This window comes from Oryzias latipes, chromosome 16, assembly GCF_002234675.1.
Source record: "Oryzias latipes chromosome 16, ASM223467v1".
Lineage (NCBI taxonomy): Eukaryota > Metazoa > Chordata > Actinopteri > Beloniformes > Adrianichthyidae > Oryzias > Oryzias latipes.
In genome coordinates, this window is record NC_019874.2 from 19,050,589 (window position 1) to 19,073,921 (window position 23,333).

At 40.5% G+C, this 23,333-nt stretch overlaps 1 protein-coding gene across 6 annotated transcripts; it reads left to right on the plus strand.

Annotated features, from left to right (window-relative positions):
- Nucleotides 1-727: 727 nt before the first annotated feature.
- LOC101160192 (CUGBP Elav-like family member 3) lies at nt 728-22,693 on the plus strand. Of its 6 annotated transcripts, none has more exons than XR_002875028.1 (15): nt 728-1,391; nt 2,055-2,292; nt 3,658-3,740; nt 16,382-16,430; nt 17,040-17,168; nt 17,261-17,340; nt 17,479-17,634; nt 18,014-18,158; nt 18,401-18,547; nt 18,687-18,749; nt 19,371-19,475; nt 19,625-19,768; nt 19,976-20,137; nt 20,437-20,535; nt 22,302-22,693. XR_002875028.1 is itself a non-coding variant. In XM_004077920.4 (15 exons), exons 3-14 carry the CDS (start codon nt 2,148-2,150, stop codon nt 20,101-20,103), a joined length of 1,374 nt encoding a protein of 457 aa, XP_004077968.1. In that variant the 5' UTR covers nt 730-922; nt 1,204-1,391; nt 2,055-2,147; the 3' UTR covers nt 20,104-20,137; nt 22,302-22,693. The 6 variants fall into 6 exon arrangements, 5 of the variants coding, with proteins under 5 accessions (XP_023820456.1, XP_011483635.1, XP_004077968.1 ...); XM_004077920.4 differs by lacking the exon at nt 20,437-20,535 and having other exon boundaries at nt 730-922; nt 1,204-1,391; XM_023964688.1 differs by lacking the exon at nt 20,437-20,535 and having other exon boundaries at nt 729-1,391; nt 17,043-17,168.
- Nucleotides 22,694-23,333: the final 640 nt, after the last annotated feature.

Consider the following 23,333-nt stretch of genomic DNA (forward strand, 5'->3'; position numbering starts at 1 on the left):
AGCTACATGTTGGAGGATGCTGGTTCATGGAGGGCACGAGGGGATGTCAGCAGATGGTGACCTTTAGGAGTAAATTACCATGAACCCAGTGACTCCTTTCACTCAGCTAATTCCCCTCTGAGACTCATAGAGCACACACAATTGTTCAAGATAAGAAAATTGAATTATTTCTTAAATGTAAAATAAATAAATAAAAGATTTTAAAAAAAACATGTTGTCGCACAGCGTTTTCAAAAGTAGCTGCAGCCAGTAAAGTAGGCCAACTCAGTCCCGCAGCCATCTCTCTGCCCTCTGTCACACATTTCTCTCTGGGTGGGTGTTAGTGTGATTTTGGGCTCAGGCGTGAGCAGCTGTAGTAGTCGTGACTGCGCTCGAACGCGGCAGCGCGCTTCGGCTTCACGTCAAGAAGCATCGTTTCAGCACCAAGGCCAGGGCTTTGCAGAGAGAACAATGGTCGGCATCTTGTAGCCAAGGCAACGACGGAACAGCCGTAAAACACCACGTAGACTCATTTAGGAATCTTTTTCTACCTTCAAAATATCGTTAAAATGATAATAGGAACATTTTATGTCAATATATAAATATTTAAATTTACGACATGTTACAGATTTTGCTGTTTTATTCTGGCACAGTGGGCTTGGTTGACGTTGTTTTGACGTTCCCTTGAAGTCACGTCACGGGCGAGCAACTGATTTCGCGAGAGGGGGAGGGGCAAACGAGAGTAAGGGAGAGAACTGGAGCATACGTCAAGAGCCATACAGCCGTTGGAGGAGCGAGACGCCACAACAGCTACAAATTAACCAAAAATTTTAAAAATAAAACTCCTCGCTTAGCTAAAGGGTTCTTTTATACCGGCGCAAACAACGGCGACGAACTTCCAACGGCGTTTAACCTGCAGGTCACCAGTCCAATTCATACTGTTGTAAGTTTGATTTTAGCAGTTTGCTGGCTAATTGTTACTCCCCCCCCCCCATTAATTTATATCTATCTGCCCGCGTGCGCTTTTGACATTGGAAACTGTTTGGAGCTAATTTTTGCCCCGCTCTCTTAGTCTTACGGTGATAAACTGTCACCTTCCAGCTGAACTCTCCTCTGTCACCTGCAGATTGAGAGACAGGGATTACGCTTTCTCTTGTTTTTGGGGTTTTCCCCCTTTCTTGTATTTTTTTTCTTCTACTTTTTTTTTTTTCCAAACACAACCAGGAGTGAAGTAGCTGTACACCGAGAAGACCTAGCTCGAGCGTCACAAAGAGAGCGGAGAGCATCAAGAGACGGGAGGCAGGCGAACGGCGCACGGGGGGAGAGGACAACGACACGGAGCATCCTCTCTCCTTTTTTTTTAATTCACCAAACGCACGGACTGCTCACGCGTGGTTTATTTACGGAAAGAGGTATGAAGTGCGGCTTCAATTCCTTGTTTTGTCCCGTTCTGGCGTCTTGAGTGCGTATATATGTTGTATGCATACATTGAGATCGGACAAAGAGCAAGGCAAGTGTGACATACGCTGATGCTGAACCTACAGCTGCCTAAACAAAGAAACTGCTCCATGGCAAGGATTTTACCACAAGTCCCAATGCTTCCTTTGGGTTTTGTTGATATGCGTCGGGAAAATCAGTGATTCACCCCAAAGTTCTGCTTTCTCACTCATATTTTCCTTTTTTATATATTTGTTTAATTGGAAGAAAGTGACATTATTGTTTTTTGATTGACTAATTACCATTTGCATAATTGTTTTTTTTCCTATCAGGATGCAGAGAGTCCTTTGTCATCAGAATGGCCAATAAAGACTCCAAAACAGCGCGAATATTTTTGTTTTCATAATGCAAGTTAAGATACACACTTGATATATTCGTATTTTTCATAATTTTTAGCACCCAATATGACTTAAAACTGTTTTATGTTATAGAAACAAACTTGGGTATTGTTGAAACACGAACGTCAACACGATTCTGAAATATCTACTGATTTTTTTTTTATCCTAAAGTCATAAATTAATTTATCATATAGATTGAAATTTTTTATTTTTCTTTCTCTTTTGTTTGTGTGACCCAAGACTCATCCAGCATCAGCCGCTCCTCTCCAGGGATACCTGCTTCTGATCTGTTTGCCCCACATATCCTGTAATCATCTCCTCCACTTTGTCCTGATGAAGGAAGCTGACGCCATCAAACTATTTGTGGGGCAGATTCCCCGGAATCTGGAAGAGAAGGACCTCAAACCCATTTTTGAGCAGTTTGGCAAGATCTATGAGCTAACTGTGATTAAGGACAAATACACAGGGATGCACAAAGGTAGGTCTCATCCTCCACATCCATCTTTAATAGAGGCAGGCAAAATGGCACTTGGCTGCTGGAAAGTTGGATAGAGCGCTGCACGGATGACAAATGCAGATTCATGCATCCATAGAAACTCTTACAGGCCCTTTATCTACACAGGGATACTGAGAGATCAAGACAAGCAAATAACTCACAGTAAATCAAAACATTTCTACACAGACTTGGACCAAAAATCCTTCATTTTCTTTTCCACAAATATTTCTTTGTAATTCTGACTTCTAATAATAATTGAAAGAAAATGTGTTTTTATTGTCCTGCACAATGTTTCTGAAGCTTGCAGTTCATTTTGATATACAGGACTCATCAACCGTCTTTAAACACAGATAAACAGAAAATAAAACCTATACACTGTCTTTTAAACACACTTCGACACAATGTGACCAGGGTTCATGTGTTACATGAACCAGATTACGCTGTGTGCTCCAATCAGTGTAATGGGTCTGTAAGCCAGGGTGACACAAGGGAAAAGAATCTGTTGTTTTGAGAATCCCCATGTCCACAGTAAGCCCCTCTTAATAGCAATGCCACAGACTGTAAGATGCATGTTGACTGTGTGCTGTGTATGTCCCTCTGTACGCCAGTGAGTGTACAATTCTTCATTTCATTTTATTTTTTTTCCTCCCCATTGTCTGGAATCATGTTGAATTTTAATCAGTTCCCCAGATTTAGTGTTTGAACTTATTTCCCTAATCTGAGATCGCATTAGTCTGTGTGAGATGTCACAGGGGATGCTAACTTGCTGCTAATCTTGTTGTCTTAGTGCTGGTGACAGGTGTAGTAAACAGGTCTGGCCAGCCAACTCTTCTACCCATACCTCCCTCACACATTCAGACACAGGTACAACACAAAGAAGGCAGGGGGAGTGTATCTGGAGTGACTGTGAGGCATGCATAGTGATTCAACTACAGCGGGAGGCTGACAATTGCGAGCCGTAAAGCCTGGTTAGCCCCACGCACATGTCTGTGGTGCCATCATGTTTGCTGAGTCGTGCCGTGTCGTCCTGAATGTGCCGTGCTGTGGAGTGCCCTTCTCTGCGCTAAAGTACATCATTATGATGCTGTCAAGTACGGTTACCATGCAGTGCATGTTTATCTACAATTTTATTGTCAGGCCAAGCAGCGAGTAATCAGAGGATCCCCAAAAAAACTGTTTATAACAGAGTGTGTGTGTCTACTCTATTTGAAACTGTTTGTTCAGAGATTATATAAGGTAAAAAAAACAAATACAAAAAGAAAGTTATGGAGCTATTTATAAAGCTTTTCTAACTGTACTCCTTTTTGCCCTCTTTTTTCTCTTTGTCTGCCACTTTCTGTCTAACAGGATGTGCATTTCTGACGTACTGTGCGAGAGAGTCTGCGCTGAAAGCCCAGAGCGCTCTTCATGAGCAGAAAACACTGCCAGGGGTAAGTGTACATAACAAACAGCCATGAGCACACGTGTCCCCACACCCTAAAACACTTCTATTTATGCAACAGTACACACAACAATACCAAAAATTAGCTTTCACAGAATCTACAACCTACCTACATAGACTCTACCTGCTTGTACACACCAGCATGTCGCCTGAAACAAATGTGTTTGTGTGATATGAGGTTTGACTCCCATTAGTAGCATTGTGACATAACTCAGAAGCCGGCAGGCATCTTGCTGGTAAGAACGAACGGTCCCATTCACTGGAGATGCATAGGGTACTCCGCAAGCATTATCATCTTCATTTCTCCATCTCTCTGTGTCTCTCCATCTTCCTGCCGTTGCTTCCGTTAGCCTCCGGTGATAGCTCCTGTCTAGAGAGTCTGTAATTAATGTGACCATTCCCCTTTGTCTCATCCCAGTCTCCCTCACGTCTCTGGTGAGGGATTGTGTGCTACGGCTGTGCAGGGGTAGGACACAATTCATTATGGAAGGGGCCTCGTGCAAGAGTTGTGTCTGATCTGTAGACTCTACCTCTCTATCTTTCCTCCTCCCTCTTTTTTTTTTCTGTGACCTGGTTTCCATTGCAGAATTATACATTATATGTTTGGGAAACTTTCATAAGTGATTCACTTTTTCACTTTAAGCACAAAATGATCTCAGCGATATGAATACTTTATCTGCAGTGTGTTACTATCTTAGTTCCGATTCTGCAGCAGTTTTAATGTGATAGTTAACGTGCAGCAGCTGCCTCTAACCCCTTCTCTATATGTTGCCTTGCAGCTGATCAGAGTTTCAGTTTCTGCACCTTCCTCATAAGCTGGAGAGGCTGATAAGATCTATGTGAATGTTTTCTGTAGGAGAGCCAGAAGAAAGGCGGTTGGGGGAAGGGAACTCTTCTGACACATATGAGCTCAACTCCCTTCATACATACATATTGCAGTCATGCATGGAGCTTGGGAATGAGGCTGTACATTTTTACCAGTGCTGGATATTCATAGTTTAAACAATTCAGCAGGAAACTTGCAAAGACGTCTGCATTTAAATCCTTTTCTCACTGTCTTCTTTAGCTTTATTGACCTCGGGTTCAATTTTAGCTGGTTCCTTTGCTGACAACACTACACAGTTGCACACATGCCTCCTGTAAAGATATAGACTTGACGCGTATTTCCACATAAACCCTGCTAAATATTCTGGACACAGAGGAAACATTTGCAGAGAGGATGCTCATTTGTGGTGGAGATTTACTCAAGCAGCAGCAGACTCCGAGCACAGGCACCAATCTTCATTAGAAGACTAGTGCTGAGGGTGTGGTGATCATGTGATGCCTTCTCAAAACACTGTTAATGAAAAACACGTCCCACTCTCTTGCAGTTTTTTTTTCTCGTTTCATCTCAATCGTCTCATGTTTAGAAAACTATCTAGAATGTTGTTTATTCTCTGCAATTCAGAGAATAGCTCATCTGCACTTTTCCTCCATAAAGTTTTTCCATCTAAGCTCTGCTATTTCATCCATATTTTATCGGTCCTTTGTCCTCTTGCTCCTCCTTTTCTCTTAGTCTTTTTGTTTACATTTTTTTGTTTAGATTTTTTTGTAAATATATTTTTACACATAATTTTCCCTTTTCTTTGCTTTTGAATTGCTTTCTAGTCTCCTATTAGTTCCCAACCCTAAATATCTGTTACCCTTTTCTGAGTTTTCATTTTTCCTTCAAATGCTCTTCATGCCACACATTATATGTTATTCTTACCTCTCCAATCTTCCAGTTTCTGTTCACCTGATGAACACTTCGTAAAGCAGCTCTCTACCTTAAACCTTTTAATATCTTCATACTCTCCACCATCACAAAAACCTTTTGCCTCCCGCTGCTTTTTATTCATTTTTTTCTGTCACTGCACACTGCCTCTTCCTCCTTGGATTCTCATTTCACAGTAATTTATGGTAACCCTTCCGAAATCCTCGTCTCAGCACCGGGCTCACTCTCTCCATCTCCTGCCTCCACCCTCCCTCCTATGGTTCCTCTTCCCCTCATCTCATTTCCCCTGCTTGTGATTAGTTGACCCTTTTGACCGTTTCACTCCCCAATATCCCCCCCATCTCTTCCTTCTTCTTCCCTCCTGCTTGTCCTCCCCACCTCTGCTTTGTGTGTGTGTATGTGTGTGAGATGGGTTTATTGCAAAATTGTCATCAATCAGCAGTTCAGGGTGTGTTTGAGCAGTAGTCTTGATAAAGCATAAATCTTGGGATAACTGTAAGAGACGAAAAAGTATGCCCTAAAGTTCATAAAAACTTTTTTTTAATGACATCAAACTAATCTAGTTGTGTTTCTCCTTAGGTGTGTGACCAAGCAATCTTAAATGTATTTCCTTGTTTAGCTGAGGCAAGGGTATCAGAATGGAAAAACAAGAAATAATCCATGGAGGTACTGAGAGGGAGATGACCAGATGTTTGTAATTCATTTGGACTAAAAAGGAGAAGCTGAAATAGCGCACAAGACAAAGAAAATAAGAGTTGCATGAAATCGGTCAGAGAAAAAATGTGCATACTTATTACTTTGAAAAATTTGGAATAAATAAACATATTTGATTCTTCTCAATCATCAGGAGACACACGACAAAGTATCTTGTATGGTTAGGTGATGCACAACCTCACATTTGTCCCAGTAGTAATAATGAAAGAAATGGGAATGGTAGACTTCAATCCAATGTTTTTCATAGAGTAAATGAAAACGGATGTTCTGAGTATTGTTTCCTTACAGAGAAAGTGGCCGTTGGACGACAGCACGAGTGAGAGGCCAGAGGTCAGGGCTCAATCTTTAGTGCAGAAATTACTCTGGGTGGGGTAGAGGCTGCTGTCAAAGCCATAAAGCCTTCCTTCCTGGTTATCACAGGCTCCGTTCTCTAGCCTTAGAATCAACCATATTGCTGTACAGTACATTAAACCCAATTGCAATATTGCATTTTCTCTCCTAATTTTAGTTTTCTCTACATTTTAAAAAAAATACTGTCATTAAATTAGATTATTTCATCCAGATTTTTTAAGATTCTGTTGATGTTTGTGTTTTGACTTTCTTTTGGCTGCTGCTCATTCATTCATTTACACATTGCAAGAATGTCCAGTTTCCTCAAGTAATCTATCTATCCAGCCTCAATCTTTTCATCAAACCAAACTTAGCTTCCATCCTGGTTACATTTTAAATCTCCATCATCTCGCTGTCTTTTGCTCTGTCCCCCCCCCCCCCCCCCCCCCTCCAGCTTACAGCTGTCACACATCCATCGGCTCTTTCCCTTTATCTGTTCTTTTGTTCTCGGCTGTTGATATCTTTCTTTTCATTTAATCTGCACCCTCTTCTCTTTGTATTTATCGCTCCCTTTATCTTTGTGCTACTTCCAACGCTGCCGTTGGTGCATGCACGTGCACAAACATGCACACGCATGTTCCCAGAAGCACACACATACACACATCTGTTTGGTCATGTAGGCTCCTGTACATGTCGGTGTCGGTGAAATTAAAGTGTGATAAGCAGCTTACCAGGTGTGTGTGTGTGTTGTCATGCTTCACTGCTCTCCAGGAAGCACTACACTCCTAGTTTTTTTTTTAACCCTTTATTTTTAGTTTCTCATCACAACACAAAACAAACATAACAATTCCCTGAAACAAGTTTGACTGTAAGTCCACATTAAATATAGTGTAAAGCAGGTAAAGCATAAAAATAAAATAAAAAATGCATTGATGCCAAATGAGACGAGCAGTTCAGTTAAACATATTCATACAACCACAATCAAAGGTACAAAGAACAGTCACTACCCCAGATAAAATTTAACTGCGTGCCATCGACGTTCAAAGTCATCTGATTTTAGTTGTAGCAATGCTGTCATTTTTTCCATCAAATAAACGTGTTTGATTCTTTGTTTCCATTCAGTTACAGAAGGTGATGTTACATTTTTCCAATTTCCTGTTATGGTTTTTTTTTTGCGACCAGTAGTAAAATGCGCATTATACATATTTGATCAGCATCAAAGTCTTTTGGAAATACACCAAGCAAATACGACAGAGTACTTAAAGGAACGTCATGTTTTACAATAGTTTCAATCTCCCTCTTAATATCTTTCCAAAATTCACAGATAACTGGGCAATCAAAGAAAATATGTGTGTGATCACCAATTTTTCCACATTGCCTCCAACATAAGGCTGTGGATGAGCCCTTGGCAAAATTAGAAATCAACAGGGGTGTGTGAAAAAACGCATTTTGATTTTCCAGTCAAACTCTTTCCATAGTTGGCAATTAATTCCTATATGGCTGTCCTCACACAATTTATCCCATTGTTCATCTTCTATTATGCAGTTAGATTCCAATTCCCATTTTTCTTTGATATTATATGTATGCTGTCCGGTGGCAGTTGAGAGTCTCTTATACAAGTTGGAAACATGTTTATGTGTTGGAAAGTTTTTTTCTGCGATTGTAGTAAACACTCCTAGTTTTTTAATCAGACACAAAAACAGAGGAACCCTCAAACACACACATGCACTACACATACTTCCCAGTGAAACACTGTGAACGTCCATAAAATATTTAAAAGGCAGAAGAGGAGGCAGAGGACAAGTCGTTAATAACAAACCCCGAAACAGTAGAGAGTCGAACAGCTTATAAAAAAATGAAAGTTTAGTTGTTGTATTGAACAAATGCACACGGCCCCACAATGTCATGTGCGATGAATTGACATGCAAGTCCTAGGGTTACAGCTCTGAACACAACAGGAGCTGTTCCACATTTCATTCAGGCTGTTACCAAGGGAGGATGTGTGCATTTATTTATGACTCAAGCTGGAAAGGCTGTGCTTTATATGCATGCGGTACGGACTGCATGGACGCAGCTGGAAGGCAAAAAAAAAAAAACCACACGCTGTTGCTACATCTACATTACTGTTGCATCACTGTCTGCGGGGATGCCAAAGAAACATGAACACTATACATCCCATCAGCGTAACTGCGGTTCATTAAATTGCTTAACCTCTTACCATGTCAGTGCTGTTATGGGACTGTAAAGATAGGCACTATCTTTGCATGTGTCCGTCATTCAGAACGTGCAGCTGATGGTTATCAGATACACTCAGACTGTGTCCTTTTTTCCTTTTATGTGTGTGTGTGTGTGTGTTTTCATGTAGAATCTACCCCTGGCAGACAGCCTCCCCATGGGAGACACCATGATGAGCAATTTATCCACAAGGGCAACTTTGTAGTCTAATTTCCCATATTTATATGGTCAGCAGCACTGTTTACTATTTCCCTTCACTGCTTACTGCTGCATTTTCAATTTAGCCCAGATCCCAGCTCCCTCTATGCCCATCTTTATATTCTCTCTGTCTCTGCATGCTCTGCCTCTTTCTCTCCCCTCCTGATGGGGTTTGTGATTTGTATCGCCCCCCACCCCCACCATGCTGTTCCTCTATTTTTATCCTCTCTGTGTGTGGGACGGGAAGGGAAAAGAGGGACAGGTGTAGATCTGACTTTGTGAGTGCAAGAAGACAGAGAAGAAGAAGACGAACTAAACGGAAGGGGAATGAAAAGAATGGCGGTGTTTGGATAGGTTAACAAACAGCTGATCCTGAGGGGGGTTAGCTCATCTTTATTTTAAACTATTCTTGGTACACATGCAGGTACAATTATGAACACAGTGTGAAAAAAAACAACAGCAGTTGTATCTATTTTAATTCTATTCTAAAAGCCTGGCCCACACACAGAAACACACATTAGAATATAAACGATACTGACATTCCTGCCACTTTCCTCTGGGTGGACACAGGATTTCCAGGGTGTCTTAAGTATTTGCTATTCACTGTCTCTCAATGACAGACTATATCTACAGATCTAAAGTGGCTAAACACGGAGCTCAGCCCTTGTAATCGTTTACTGTTCACAGCAACTGTTCTGCCTTGTTGCATCTACAGGCTTCTGTTTTTACATCTGGTATTTGTTGTATTGTAAAATGACTGCTGATTGCACTGATGTTATCCAGCCTTAAGTTTTTGTTTACTATCCTGAGAAGTTTAGTTATTAAAGCTTGTCCTGTAAAAACTACATGCTTAAAAGATTTAAGAGATAAAATTATGAGATTCTGTTGAAGGAATCAACCAGAGGTGTCCTAGACTTCTCCTTAAGGAAATTTCAATCAAGAACATTTAAGCCGGAGATCAACTCGGCAAAAAATACTTCAGTAGAAATAAGGCCCTTATTGTACAATTTGAGCTGGTCTGAGCAGTGTCCTCGATGGCCACTGCTAGATAAACTCGGCCAATATTATCTCTATTTTGTTAATTTACTGTAACTGTCATGCGTTAGGAGTCGGCAGATTTTTATCTTTTCCCTCAAATCAAATTTGAATACAGGAATAAGGAAATAAAGCATTTCAGCATAATAGGACTTGGTCTTTTCAAACACAGCAAAAGCCGAATCTTATGAAAGTGAAAAGCCCCTTGTTTTAAAAGAACTATGTCTTATTTTCTGTCTTGCAAGAAAAATGATCTTATTTAAAAAGTTTTTCAATAGCAAACTAAAATGTCTTATTTACTATAATTTTTTTCTTAAAGAAGAATTCTTGGTAGGATCATTTTTCTAACCCCAGTGGCAGATTTTTCTTTTATTATTTAAAGAAAATGTATTCAAATTTTAAGAATTTTTGACTTATTTGAGGTCTGTTTTTGCAGTGAGAGGCTCTTGTTAGAAGTACTCAAAGAGTCACTGACTGCCCTCTTAGAACTGAAAACTTTTACGAGCTCTAAGATTTGAAAGACAAAGCACTATAACAGTCGGCTACAAGCATTAGCGAATGAACAATCACAAAATCCTTTTTGACATTTTTCTGCTGTAACACTCATTTAGGCCCGAGTTGTGAGGTTTTCATCTTTAATTACCAACCTACCAACTCCAGCCTGCAATCCAGATGCCCTCCCAATGTAATATTTATGTGTCTGCACAGAGATGCACACATAGAAGAAGCCTATGTGCGGGGGGCTGAATGAATGTGTGAATTTGTGTGAATGAAAAGACGGCTTTAGTAAACGTGGAGGAGGGCCCTCAAGAGCTTTGGCTTGAATAGGGGTGCGCAGACAGGGTGGGGGGTAGGGTGAGACATGGGAGGAGTTGAGGAGGTTGTGTTCGAGAAGGAGGAAACAGGACAAAAGTTTTCCATAATGAGCATGGAGGAAGGGACAGGCGGGTGGTGTGTGGAAGAAAGGCTTTTCTCTGGGTGGTGGAAGACTAGGAGGGAGCCAGGGCATACTTATGTCAATTTAAACAGAGACATCTGTCAGAGGCAACCATTCGTTTGTCTCTGCATATTTGTGTGATTAGACGGCCAAAGGGATGACAGGACTTTTGCTGCACCTGGGGTGTGATCTCAATACAGAGGGCCCTGTCTAAGCATAGGTTAACCCGCTGTTTTAATGATGGTCTTTTCTCCCCTGACCACAGCGCAGAGCCAGTCTCTATAAACTAGAATTACACTGAAATAAAACAGCACAGAGCATTATGGGAAAGGATGAAAGCTCTAAATGCACTGATTTGTATTAGTTGATGCTTTTTTTCCCCTTTAGATGTTCATAGTTTTTAGCTCCCAACTTGAAGAATTACAACAATATGCACAACTGTTCCTATTACATGTCCCTGCTTTTAGGCTTATCACTTTTAATTTGGTTTGTGTAGTATTTGTAAATCTATCTAACCATATGCTGCACATACAGGCCATTTTTTCTTGCTTCACTATTCTGAATTGTAATCATTTTAAAGTCATTCTATCTCTATCCTATTTTCTTTCTAAATGTTGAATTTTGACAATTGGAGCTATGTTACAAAAAGACAAAAATAAAGCACATCATGACTAATTCTAAAAAGCGCGACATACCTAAATATTAGGCAAAAAAGATGGTTTCCATTTTTGTGACATGCTTTTTTCTTCATTTCAGGTCTCCCTATAAACAAAATGAAAAAAAAAAGTATTTTCTTCTAAGATTTTTTAAACATTTTAAATATCTGAACATTAAAAAAAGTTTCATTAGTTGTGGATTAAATGGAGATTTCTGCAATCATGAATGTGTATCTCTTAGAGCATCTTTTTTAATTCACCAGCTCATTTCCCCAAAGACTTACACTCCCTAAAATAGAAATATTTTCCAAGTCCAACAGTTATCCACTATAGTGCTTTTGGATTATGTGAGACTAAACCCAGCGGATCAAATTTCAGTGAGTGCTCCACGGCAGCGGCAGAATGTTCTCGGTGGGACTAAAGCACCATAAAATACTAGAAATCAACAGAACAATTATTTCTGCTATATGCATGGCTTGATATCGTCATTACAAACAATGAAAAAAATAAAATAAAGGACAGGAAAAGTGATTCTAATCGGTGCTCCAACAGGGAGGCTGAGGAAGAGTTAACAGCTAGACGAACAGAGCAAAGGAGATGGAGAGCAGGCTTCTCAGGTGTGAAGAATGGAGAGAGGCAGTAAAAAGAGTGATGAGAGCAAGGGGGATGGGCCACCCAGGAGCTTATATTATGGTTGCAGGCCCCCGTTCCTAGGCAACGAAGCTGAGCGAGATGCCAGGTTGCCTGGCAACCTCAGGGATGCAAAGCCTGATGTGGTTTCATAAAGAGCGAAGATTGCATAGAGAGGTAGAATTGCTCCATCGTACCTTTCTGGGTTCAAATTTTATTCCACTACATTTTCATTTTAACAGAAAAAGTTCAAGGTTTTAACACCTAAATGCATATTCTTTGGCGATCTTTTCTCACGGGCGTACAGCACAATTGTGTCAAAAGTTTTAACGGCTTGGGGGAAAATAATGACAATATTAAGTATTATGTTACAAGGATTTTTATTTCAAAATCCATTTTCACCTTAAAATATTAAAAGAACTTTTAAGTCAAAGGCTTTTCTAACTGTATAGGTAATTTTGTGTTAGTCTGTCTGACCTGAGCATTATTATTGCATTTGTACTCGCATTTGTTGCAGATTAGGTGAAATATTTCATCCAAGCATGTCAAACAGTACTGCCACATAAATAAATCAGGTTTTTGCCCTGTTGAAGTATGTGTTTGTCACAGGGGTGAGAATGATTAGGATATGTACATGTAATGCAGGAAAATGGGACATTTGCCAAAGAAGATTGAGATGGAAGCGCAATAAAAAAAAGTATAAAGCCCCCATCATTATGCAAATATGGATGGATTTTGGAACTCGGGGAGAAAATAGGGGAATCACAGATAAAGGGAGGAGGCAGCAATGATCTTTGATAAGACAGGAACAAAAATACTTTTTTCTTTTTTGAGCAGTAATAATTGGCATCTTAGGATGGAGTGAGCCAAAAGAGAGGCAGAAAACAAAGGGAATGTGTGAGTGCATGTGTGTTAGCTGTGGCGTATTTTAGGACTCCACATGCATGCTCATACAATTCTTTGTTGTTATGAGCTGCACTTAAACCACATTTTCATGTGCTTGCATGAGCATTTTATTCTTGTGCAAAATTGCTATGCAGTGCTTTAAAAAAAGAAGAAAAGGAAATCCGAGTTGCATCTCTTCATGTATTACTTCATGTTCTACACAAAATTTCACAAGCTCACAACCCCATCCCTCACAGCGCGGTGTAATGGTCTGTTCCACTGATTTTGCGTGGGTGGGGGAAGGGGTAAAATACGATTTGATTGGATAATCCAGGGATTTAATATCCTCTAATCCCGGTACAATCCTCTCTGCATTACTGGGGGGGAGTAAGATTAACTGTATGTGTGCAGTATGCGTTTGTTTCTGCATGACCAAGGGGCAGATGCTGTGGGAAAAGTGCAGTTTAGAACTGTTTATGTGTGTGCTCGCAGATGAACGGCATGCCCTGTGTGTGTGTGTGGCTTTGTGTTCTCATCGCAGCATATAAATGAGCCCATGTTTGCATGCAGGATTTGGTCCGGCGTGTGGATGGACCTTTCCCCATCACATATGACACGTACGTCCACATGGTTTGGCTGACATGGGAACTCGCTCTTCTGGCACACAGAGGATTCTTGATGAGGAGTAGGATGGCTGAAAGTACACTTCAGTGTGAAGCCAGAGCCTGATGCTTGCTCATTTTTGCAGATGGCAGCTGCTAATTAGGCTTTAATTGGAACGTAAGTAATAGGGGAATAATTTGGCTTGAAAAGAACATGTACATTTTTATTTTCATTGGAGTTAAAGAAACCAGCAGATATATCCTCATGGTGATTAAATTGTGTTGGCAGCTTTTTGTCTTAGGCCTAAAGGAATTTTCATCACTACAATGGAAGTAAATTAAAGAGTTTTCTAACCTTTTCCGTCATATTTCATCACCTGCTGATGAAAATCTCCATGGTATTGTCATAAATGCCTCCCTCCCCGTTAATTATCTTTTACTCGTGTGTATTTTTCCTCTAAAAAATTGTCTTGCTTTTCACTGCGTTGATGGAAAATATTTCTTAGCAGTCGCACTTCAATGATAGTAAAAACCCAGCGGATCAATTCTTCTTCACTAATTCTATGTTTACACAAAGAGCGAAGCAGTTGCCCTTGGCAACGACCATCCTTGTTTACCCACCCAAAGTGCCGTCATTTGATTGCCATGACAACAAGCTGGTCGTCATGCCAAATTTCCAGTTGCAATGTGTTGTCTCTGTGGCAGCCTTGTGCACTCCTCACCTGCTGCTTCCCTCTCTTCTGTGTCAAGCATGAAATTCACAAAAAGATGGGACTTTGATCAGAATGTCACAAAGCATACATGCCCTGACAAAAAAACAGGGCGTCTAAGGCCAAAGTTCCTGCCTTGTTGGAGGGTCTTATGTGACAAGGATGAACTTGAACAGGCCTAATAAAGGGATATAAATGAAATAGATGATTGACGCACAGATGGGTAAGAGGTTAGTCGACACAAATCTTGCTACAGTCAACCTGCTGTACAACACAATCCAAAATCAATGTACAAGACAGGACTGATCGATGAGGCTTTTGCTCACGGTAACAACTGAAAAACCATGCATGGCGGGATGGATGGATGGATGTTTACACTAAGAGCTGATGCCTCTGTAAATGTGGATCTGAGACATTTAGTCTTTCCTCTGATGTGCTACCTGTGGGTGTTATGTGAGAGTGTGCAGCTTATTTGAAACTATACTAGTTGATGCCTCAGCATGATCTGTGGCCTTGCCTTAGATCAATAGCTTTGTGGTGACAGCTAAGAGCTGATTAATCAAATGTATGGATCAGTCTCCTACTGCTCTGCCCTTACCTCAATTACCAGCTTTGTTACATTGCCTCAACACCCCACTGGGACCTCCATTTCTCCTCCTCATGCATTCCCTTTCCTCCCCTTTTTGTTCCTTATCTTTTAAACGTATAAAATTGAATTTATATATATGTATTTATGTGTGTGTCTAAATACATAAATGTATGTATATACTATATATATAAAAGAAAGCAGGGCATTCTACTTTTTTCTGCTTGTAGCAAAGCTGTGACATTCTACCTGTCCTCTTTCCATCCCATCACTGAATCTTTACCGCACTTCCCTTTCTCCACTGCCCTTCTCCTCCCCCACCCAGTTCCCCTGTAACCACACAATGCCTTTTTTAGTCTCAGTGGTATGACTAAGCACTATGCATAGTATATTTTCCTGGCTGCAAAAAAGTGCAAGAGAAACAATGTACAACTTTTCTCATCCCTGAATATTCTGCATGGAAGTACTAGGCATTGAGATTAGGGTGGTTGCGATGATGCAGCACTCTTAGCGGCGAGTCTTTTTGATAGATAGAGCAAGTCACAACTCAACCTCGTCCAGCTTCTTCCACCTCCTCCTCTCTCTATGCATTTTGAATCATTTTTCAGGGGCCATCACTCTTTTCTCAGTCTTTCTGCTCGACTATACATTTAACACTTTTTCTAACGCTTCCATGTACTGTCTAAGATCTTTTTGGCCTCCCTGCTGCCCCTTCAGCGGGGGTCCCTCATGCCTCTCTGGAAAATTCGGTTTCTTTATCCTTTTACTTTGAGATGACTGCCTCTGCATCCTTCAGGCTCTTGTCATTTTCTACCCACAACATTATATCCCTTCCTTACCCTCTATCCCTCTTCCAGTATCTCAGCCTACTCTTTTCTCTCATTTAATCCACAGTTCCTCTGTAATCCAGATCAGCTGGCCCTCATCCTTAATCTCATCACTTCTCAATCCCTCTGAACAGCCTTGTGTATATGTGTGTGTGTGTGAGAGAGAGAGAGAAATCAAAAGGTGCTAAAGCTGTCAGTGTTTGACAAGTAAGGACTACTGTCTGAGACAAACTTCATACACTAAGCCCATCTGCTAACTATGATTTATCAGTAACAGAAACAAACAGAAAAACTTATCACTGCCAGAAACCTTTGACTGCAAAATTCCTCATCTGAACTTTAAAAGTGATTCCAATTATTTTAAAGTGTTCTAGTTTCATTTTATGTCATAATTTTGCCACAACATTTAAGTAGTAGAAAACAAACAATGGAAAAGCCTATTTTACCAGTTCTAGTCTGATAGCAGGACAAGCTTAGAGTTTTGATTATGTTTGCTATTTTGGTTTATATTCTTGTTTGTTTGTCTCTTCAGATGAATCGACCAATCCAAGTTAAGCCAGCTGACAGCGAGGGTCGAGGGGGTGAGTTCCACACATCATCTTTTTAAAGGGATGAATTCACAATATACACACACATTGGCACTTTAATGTATGCACAAATACAATGCTTGCTATTGAGTAGAAGTAACTGTTTTTCCTGTTTACATTTTTACTGTAATGACTTTGAACAAGTAAAAGGTGTCCGTTTCTATCAGACAGGGATGGAGTCAGTGAAGTAGAAGTAGAAGTAGTAGAGTAGTCATTGGGGTGCTTAGCGCATTTTTTTCTTACTAAACTTTATTAAACATTTTTACAATTTACAATAACGAAACAATTGCTAATATCAAACACACATATAAGACCAAACAACAATAATAGTAATAGGCCCTTTGTGTGTCGTTAGTGCTTAGCAAGTTGTTGATTTTGGTTTTATTTGCGCCGAATCAAAAGCCTCCCTCACTTCTCGCTCATATCACCAGTCTCTATAGTCAATACTGCCCTCTGGTGAGGAATAATGGTAGTGCTTTATAGATTTACATTTCAAAAACCTACATCTTGATTTTTGCAAACAGAAATCTTACCAGTAAAAGCAAAACGATTCTGATCTCAAATTTTTTAATTCCCTTCTTCTGCACATATTTGATCTGTTAGAAGACAGGAAATTGTTTGTAGGCATGCTGGGAAAGCAACAGACCGATGAGGATGTCAGAAGGCTGTTTGAGCCCTTTGGCACCATAGATGAGTGTACTGTTTTGAGAGGACCAGATGGCACAAGCAAAGGTAAATTGTATAAAGATGATATGATTTAGCATTTAAAAACGGTTTTGAAATTTAGCTTTACTTTCTGAATGAATGACCCCGTTTCCCTGTAGGGTGTGCTTTTGTGAAGTTCCAAGGACATGCGGAAGCCCAGGCTGCTATCAACAGCTTGCATGGGAGTCGCACAATGCCTGTGAGTTTCATTTGCATGATGGATAGTGGTAAAAACTGGAATTTTAACCTACAATACTGAAAATTGGGCTAAATTAAAAATTATACATCAACAAACACTTGCAACTGATATCTTTGAGTCTCCTCCTTCTGCTCACAGGGAGCGTCATCCAGTCTGGTGGTGAAGTTTGCTGACACGGAAAAGGAGCGAGGGCTGAGGAGGATGCAGCAGGTGGCCTCCCAACTGGGCATCTTCAGCCCCATGACCCTCAACTTCCCTGCCTACAACGCATACACACAGGCCGTCAATGCACAGGCAAGCACAACTTCAGCAACACTCACTGTACTACACTTGCATGTACACACCAATTTTGTAAAGGGGAGTGCTGTGCTTATGAAAGGATGTAATAAGTTTGAAGAGGCTATCAGTGGTCTAATTGGGGCTAATGTTATTACCCAGACAACAGAACATACGTCATCTGGCATTAGCTTTCCCGCAACACACAACCATTAACCCACTGACTCAGGACATAATGGCCTTGTAATTAGATCTCTATTCATCTATTACTCCATCACTCCCTCTCTCTGGCCCGTCTTCTCCTTTTTCTTCCTTTTATATTTGTTTGCCTTTTTCCCATATCAATTTAAACCCCTTTCCCCTTTCTGCGTCCCCCTACTTCCTTCTTCCTCTACAGCTCGTTCAACATCAGGCCTTGGTTGCTCAGTCAGCGTACTTGTCTCCTGTGGCTACAGTTGCTGCGGTACAGATGCAGCAGATGGCTGCACTCAATGCCAACGGAATCATTGCCACACCCATTACACCCATCACACCATCTTCGGGTAAGTTCACACACATCAAAGGCTTCATGCACCAAAACATACCTGAACTTTCAGCTGAGGTTCCATACTATTCTCTACAACTGGGGTTCTGGACTTTTTGTTGAACAGAATGACATGCATATGGTCATGAGCCTGTTAACTGTCATCCAATGGTAGCTACTTCAGGCGGAGTTTTATATCTATGTAGGATAATGTGAGTAGCAAATGGTTTGACATTGACACAGACTAATCTATGTCCTTAGGTACAAACACCCCACCAGCTATTGCTGCAACACCTGTGCCAGCTCTCCCCCCACCAATTGGAATGAACGGTTACAGCAGCGTGCCAGCTCCCACCAATGGACAACAAACAGAAACTTTATACACTAATGGTGTTCACCAATATCAAGGTTTTTTTTATGATACTTTAACATTTTCAGTTTATGTTTAAAAATCTGTTGTAAGATGACACTGCCAACATTTTCCATTTTTTTTGTGTTTTTGTTTTTTTACACTACCGGTAATTCTGGTCTTGTTTAATTTTCACAGCTCAGAGTCCAGCAGCCTTGGATCCATTACAGCAAGCCTATGCTGGCATGCAGCACTACACAGGTCAGTGTTTGTAGACTGATTTATTCTCTACAACTGATCCAATTTTACATTTACTTGCGTTTTCTATGTTAAAAAATATCTCTGTTTCTACCAGTTGTCCCTGCTCAGCATTCAGATGTGTAGCTCATTGAAACAAATAAATACCATTTTAAATGTAAAATAGTATGTACCATGCTTTAAAGATCTGGGATTAAAAGAGCCAGACCGTGTACATGTCAGATTATACTTTCAGTAAAGCCCACATCAGACACTTGAGACTTAAGTGAAAATGTAGACTAGTAAAGTAAACAAAGAATTCAGTGTGTTTTCTCTATGGCTTTCAAGGACAAAAGGTTTTTAGAAGCAATTAGTTTAATGGTTTATGTGTTTTTCTAGGGCACCATTTGTATACAGCGCACATTTCAAGATCGTAGGCTTAAAAGAGTGATGCAATCTGTTCACATCAGACCGAGATCCTCCGTGTCTTTGTTTAGCTGCCTCTGTCAGTTTTTACAGTTAATGGCTTTCACCTTCAGCAGGAGACATTTCATTTAAAAGGAAATTAAATGATTGGGTTTTCTAATGTTGCCACCTGTTGGGTTGATCCAATCAAGTGTTGTTACTCTCCCTCTTCTCCAATAGCGGCATATCCTGCTGCCTACGGATTGGTTGGCCAGCCGTTTCCTCAACAGCAAACACTAGTTGCCCAGCAACACCAGCAGCCTCAGCAACAGCAGCAACGAGAAGGTAAAGTGACTTCCTTTTCTGACCGGAGCCGCCCTCCTCTCTCCGGTGATCTTATTTAAAAGTTATTTGTCACTAGGATGTCACTGTGCCAGATCATTTATCAGCCTTAGCCTAATGTGTGCTCATGTGTGTGTCCGTATGTGTGCCAGGTCCAGAGGGATGTAACATCTTCATCTACCACCTGCCTCAGGAGTTTAGTGACTCTGAGATGCTGCAGATGTTCCTGCCCTTTGGCAATGTCATATCCGCCAAGGTGTTTGTGGACCGTGCCACCAACCAGAGCAAATGCTTCGGTGAGATTCACGAAACGGGGGGAGAAACGGGGAAGGAGAAAGAGGAGTAAGCTTTTCGGAGCAAGAAAAGGATAATAAAATAACACAGAAAGTTAGCCTGTGAGGGCAGAATATCACCTGAATATTATCTACTGGTGATTGACTGTTTTTAAACTAAAACGGAGAAATACATATGAAGTGGAAGGACTCTTTTTGTCTCTCTTTTAGGATTTGTGAGTTTTGACAACCCAGCCAGCGCCCAGGCAGCTATCCAGGCTATGAATGGCTTTCAGATTGGCATGAAAAGACTCAAAGTGCAGCTCAAGAGGCCAAAGGATGCAAATCGTCCATACTGAGTGAAGACTGACAGGAGGAAAAACAAATCTAGAGGTGAGGTGGTGGTGAGAAGGTTTTGAGTCACATGGCATCACAAGAAGGGAGGTATAGTATTTTGGGAGCAGGTAGATTTAATTGACTAAACAAGTGAAGATGGGCAAATTAAATTTGGATTTGACTATCTGAGGATACAATAATCCAGAAAAGTTTAGCAATGTAGTATAAATTCACTGGGTTGTTGAGTAAGTAAATAACAAAAATATTGTTTTCCTTTTTTATTTTCTTTCACAATCTTATTTATTTTCTTTCCTACTGTTTTGATTTTTTTTTCCTGGCAACTTACTTCACCCAAGAATCTTCCGTCCAATCATAATTCAGAGGACCCCATCGCTATCGCAATGGTTGCCTAGTGACCGATAAAGCCCTGACCCCCCCCTTCCTCTCGCATTGTTGTAAGTTGATTGGTTGGCCTGTGTTTGGGTTGCTGTGGCGATTGATTGCCTGTGTTGGTTGCCCTTGGCAATTTTTTTGTTCTGTCACCTCAAGCAACCAGCCATGCGTTGACCTGCATGTCCTGTTGCTGTAGTGATCACAGACTGTGTTTGGTGCATTGTGACTTTATTTTGTATTGACCTGTGCACATACTGATCAATAACTATCCATAGCCAGGATTGCTCTTTGAATCCACTGATCTGATTGGAAATCTGATCCACTTTTTCATTTCCCAGTAATTTGATAAAACCTGGAGCAACATTCTTGATTTTGTTTTGCAGCTTTGTTTTTGATCAGTCTCTGAAGTGTTCTGTTTGGTGTGATTTATATTTGGAACAAATGGTTTGGGATTTTAAATATGTTTCTGTGTTACACTGTTCATGTGTAACGCAGAACGGAGTAGGACGGTTTCCAGAGGGTTCCATTGCGTACTGGTGGAGAAACAGAAACCCAGAAGCTCTGATCATGTTTTTATAGAGAAAGTAAGCATTCACACGTTTGATACAACATACAGTCAAAGGCAGTGATGGATAAGGTATGGTAATGAGGCATGCAGAAGTCGAACTGCTGATGGGTTGAAAGTATAGGATACACCTTTTAAAGTGTCAGTCATGTAAATAACAAAGCACTTTGTATTTCTGGGCGAGCATGCATTTTGTTAAGCTGTACTCTTGATAGGCTCAGTTTCTAAAACTGGATTGTGTTGATTTATTGATTTATTTTTCCTTTGAGATGTGACACTATTTTCTGCATCTTCTCTGTCTTTTGTTTACACTCTGTCACTGCTTCAAGTGCTGTCTCCCTGTCCAGCCCTTCATCACCTCTTTCCTGTCTCTTTCATCTTCTTCTTTCCACCACTTTTCTCTTTTTCAAACGCTTATCCACTTTTCTCCCAACCCCTTCTTCTTCCTGTCTCTCTAGATCGTGTTTTAAGGTAAAGGGTATGTGGTTGTCATGGTGGAGAAACAAGTGCCTCTTGCTTATTGGAGGCGCAGCCTTCAACTATAGGAATTCTGGGAGAGAAATTGCCAAGAGATCTTGCGATGCTGTTTTGAGTGGGGTTAACTCTCCCCAGAGCTCCACTACTGGTGGAAACAAGCGTCGTACGACATCAGACTTGAGTAAACAGTCCTGTCTCTATTTCTGGATAAAAGCTGCTTTGAAAGGGCCTTACAATAATTTGCTTGAACTATCACCCAGAATTTCTATAATGCAAATGCCAGAGAGTGATGCATGTTGTTGGTAGTGCTTGCTTGCCATGGTTTGAGGCACAGAAGTGCAGCACATGCTAGCAAGGACACAGATGAGACCAAAGCTCTACAGACACACACACACAAACACACTAACACATCCACTTTCAGTCACAGGAACATGAGAAAAGATTTTCACCGTGTTGAACTGCATGATCCAGACACCGTGTATGTGTCAAAGCATCATGATTTGCTGCTGTCAGATAATCTTCCCAGGAAAATGTCCTCAAACTAAAACAGAGAGAGTTAAGGAGCGTCAAAAGATTTAGTGGGACGATGGAAGTGTGACTGGAGCTTCAGAGTTGTGAACCTTCAGAATCTCCTTTTGACGGGATGGGCATGTTTGATAGAATGTAAAGATCAACCAGTGAGCATTAGTTTTTTGGTAAATTCTAATAGGCTGCGCTTTCTTCTGTTTCCCTCTGTCCCGTTCACGCGCCACCCCTTCTGCCCCCCAACTCTCCCTGCTCTTACAGGTGACTTCTCAGAGTCCAGCCGGGGGGAGGAATCCAAGGGTTCATGGCGCTTTCAGACCGTCTGCCACCTGTGAGCGCCTGCGGAGTGCTGCCGCGCACACACTCACGCAAAAATGAATGCACTCTCAATCCTGAACCTCAAGTGATTTACATGTACATAATGTGCACAAACAAAAAACAAAACATGTGTTTCCTGAAGCCCACATACATAGAGTTCACACATATACTTTACCCATAGAGCTATTAGCTTGGTTTGACCATAGTCTGTGTGGAGCAAAGTGTTTACCACAACCAAGACAAGGTAGAGTATTGAGAAGAAAAAAAAAACCCACTGCTGATATTTTATTTCAATAGACTTTAACATTTCTATATCCTGTCAATTACATGACAAATATAGACAAATGTTTCACAAAAAATATGGAAAATACAAAAAAGACAATAAGTGAGTAGGTTAGAAAAACTCTGAAGATCCTAATGACCTGTAAATAGTTTAGTTTACAAATATCTGCATAAAAAATAAAAAAAAATGCAAAAAGAATATTACTTTAGATAAAACCCTTAACAGGACACACCAACATAACAATAATGATCATTATTGTTATTATTATTATTGTTACTACATCTAGTGTCATCCTCATTTTCATGAGGATATTACATTCCAAACTGTAAAATGGGAAATCATAAACCTATTTTAAATTTCTACTTAGAGTTTAGGTGGGACAGGGGTAGGGGGTGGGTGGGGAGGGTTGCACTTTTATTCAGGCGGTTTTAATATTTGAGCTATTTTTTATTTATTTAATAATTTAATGATTATTTTGTTTATTGGGGGAAAAAAAGGTTGTGATGCAATATTTTGATTTTAGAATTTTCTAGAGAGAAAAAAACTTTTGAGGGCCTGTTTCTGTCAGACTCTTGCAATCAACTAATTATTATGTATCTATTAATTATTACAACTATATTTATTTTTAATTTATGAAATCCTGTTTTTGATCCACTCTCTTTTTAAGTTTAAATAAAAAGTATCATACTGAA

Bases quoted from the DNA above. Each gene is read 5' to 3' on its own strand.
- LOC101160192 (XM_011485333.3), top strand. From the start codon at position 2,148: ATGAAGGAAGCTGACGCCATCAAACTATTTGTGGGGCAGATTCCCCGG. The intron at 18,750-19,370 runs GTCAGTGTTTGT...CTTCTCCAATAG, and splicing joins TGGCATGCAGCACTACACAG to CGGCATATCCTGCTGCCTAC. The intron at 19,769-19,975 runs GTGAGATTCACG...TCTCTCTTTTAG, and splicing joins CAACCAGAGCAAATGCTTCG to GATTTGTGAGTTTTGACAAC.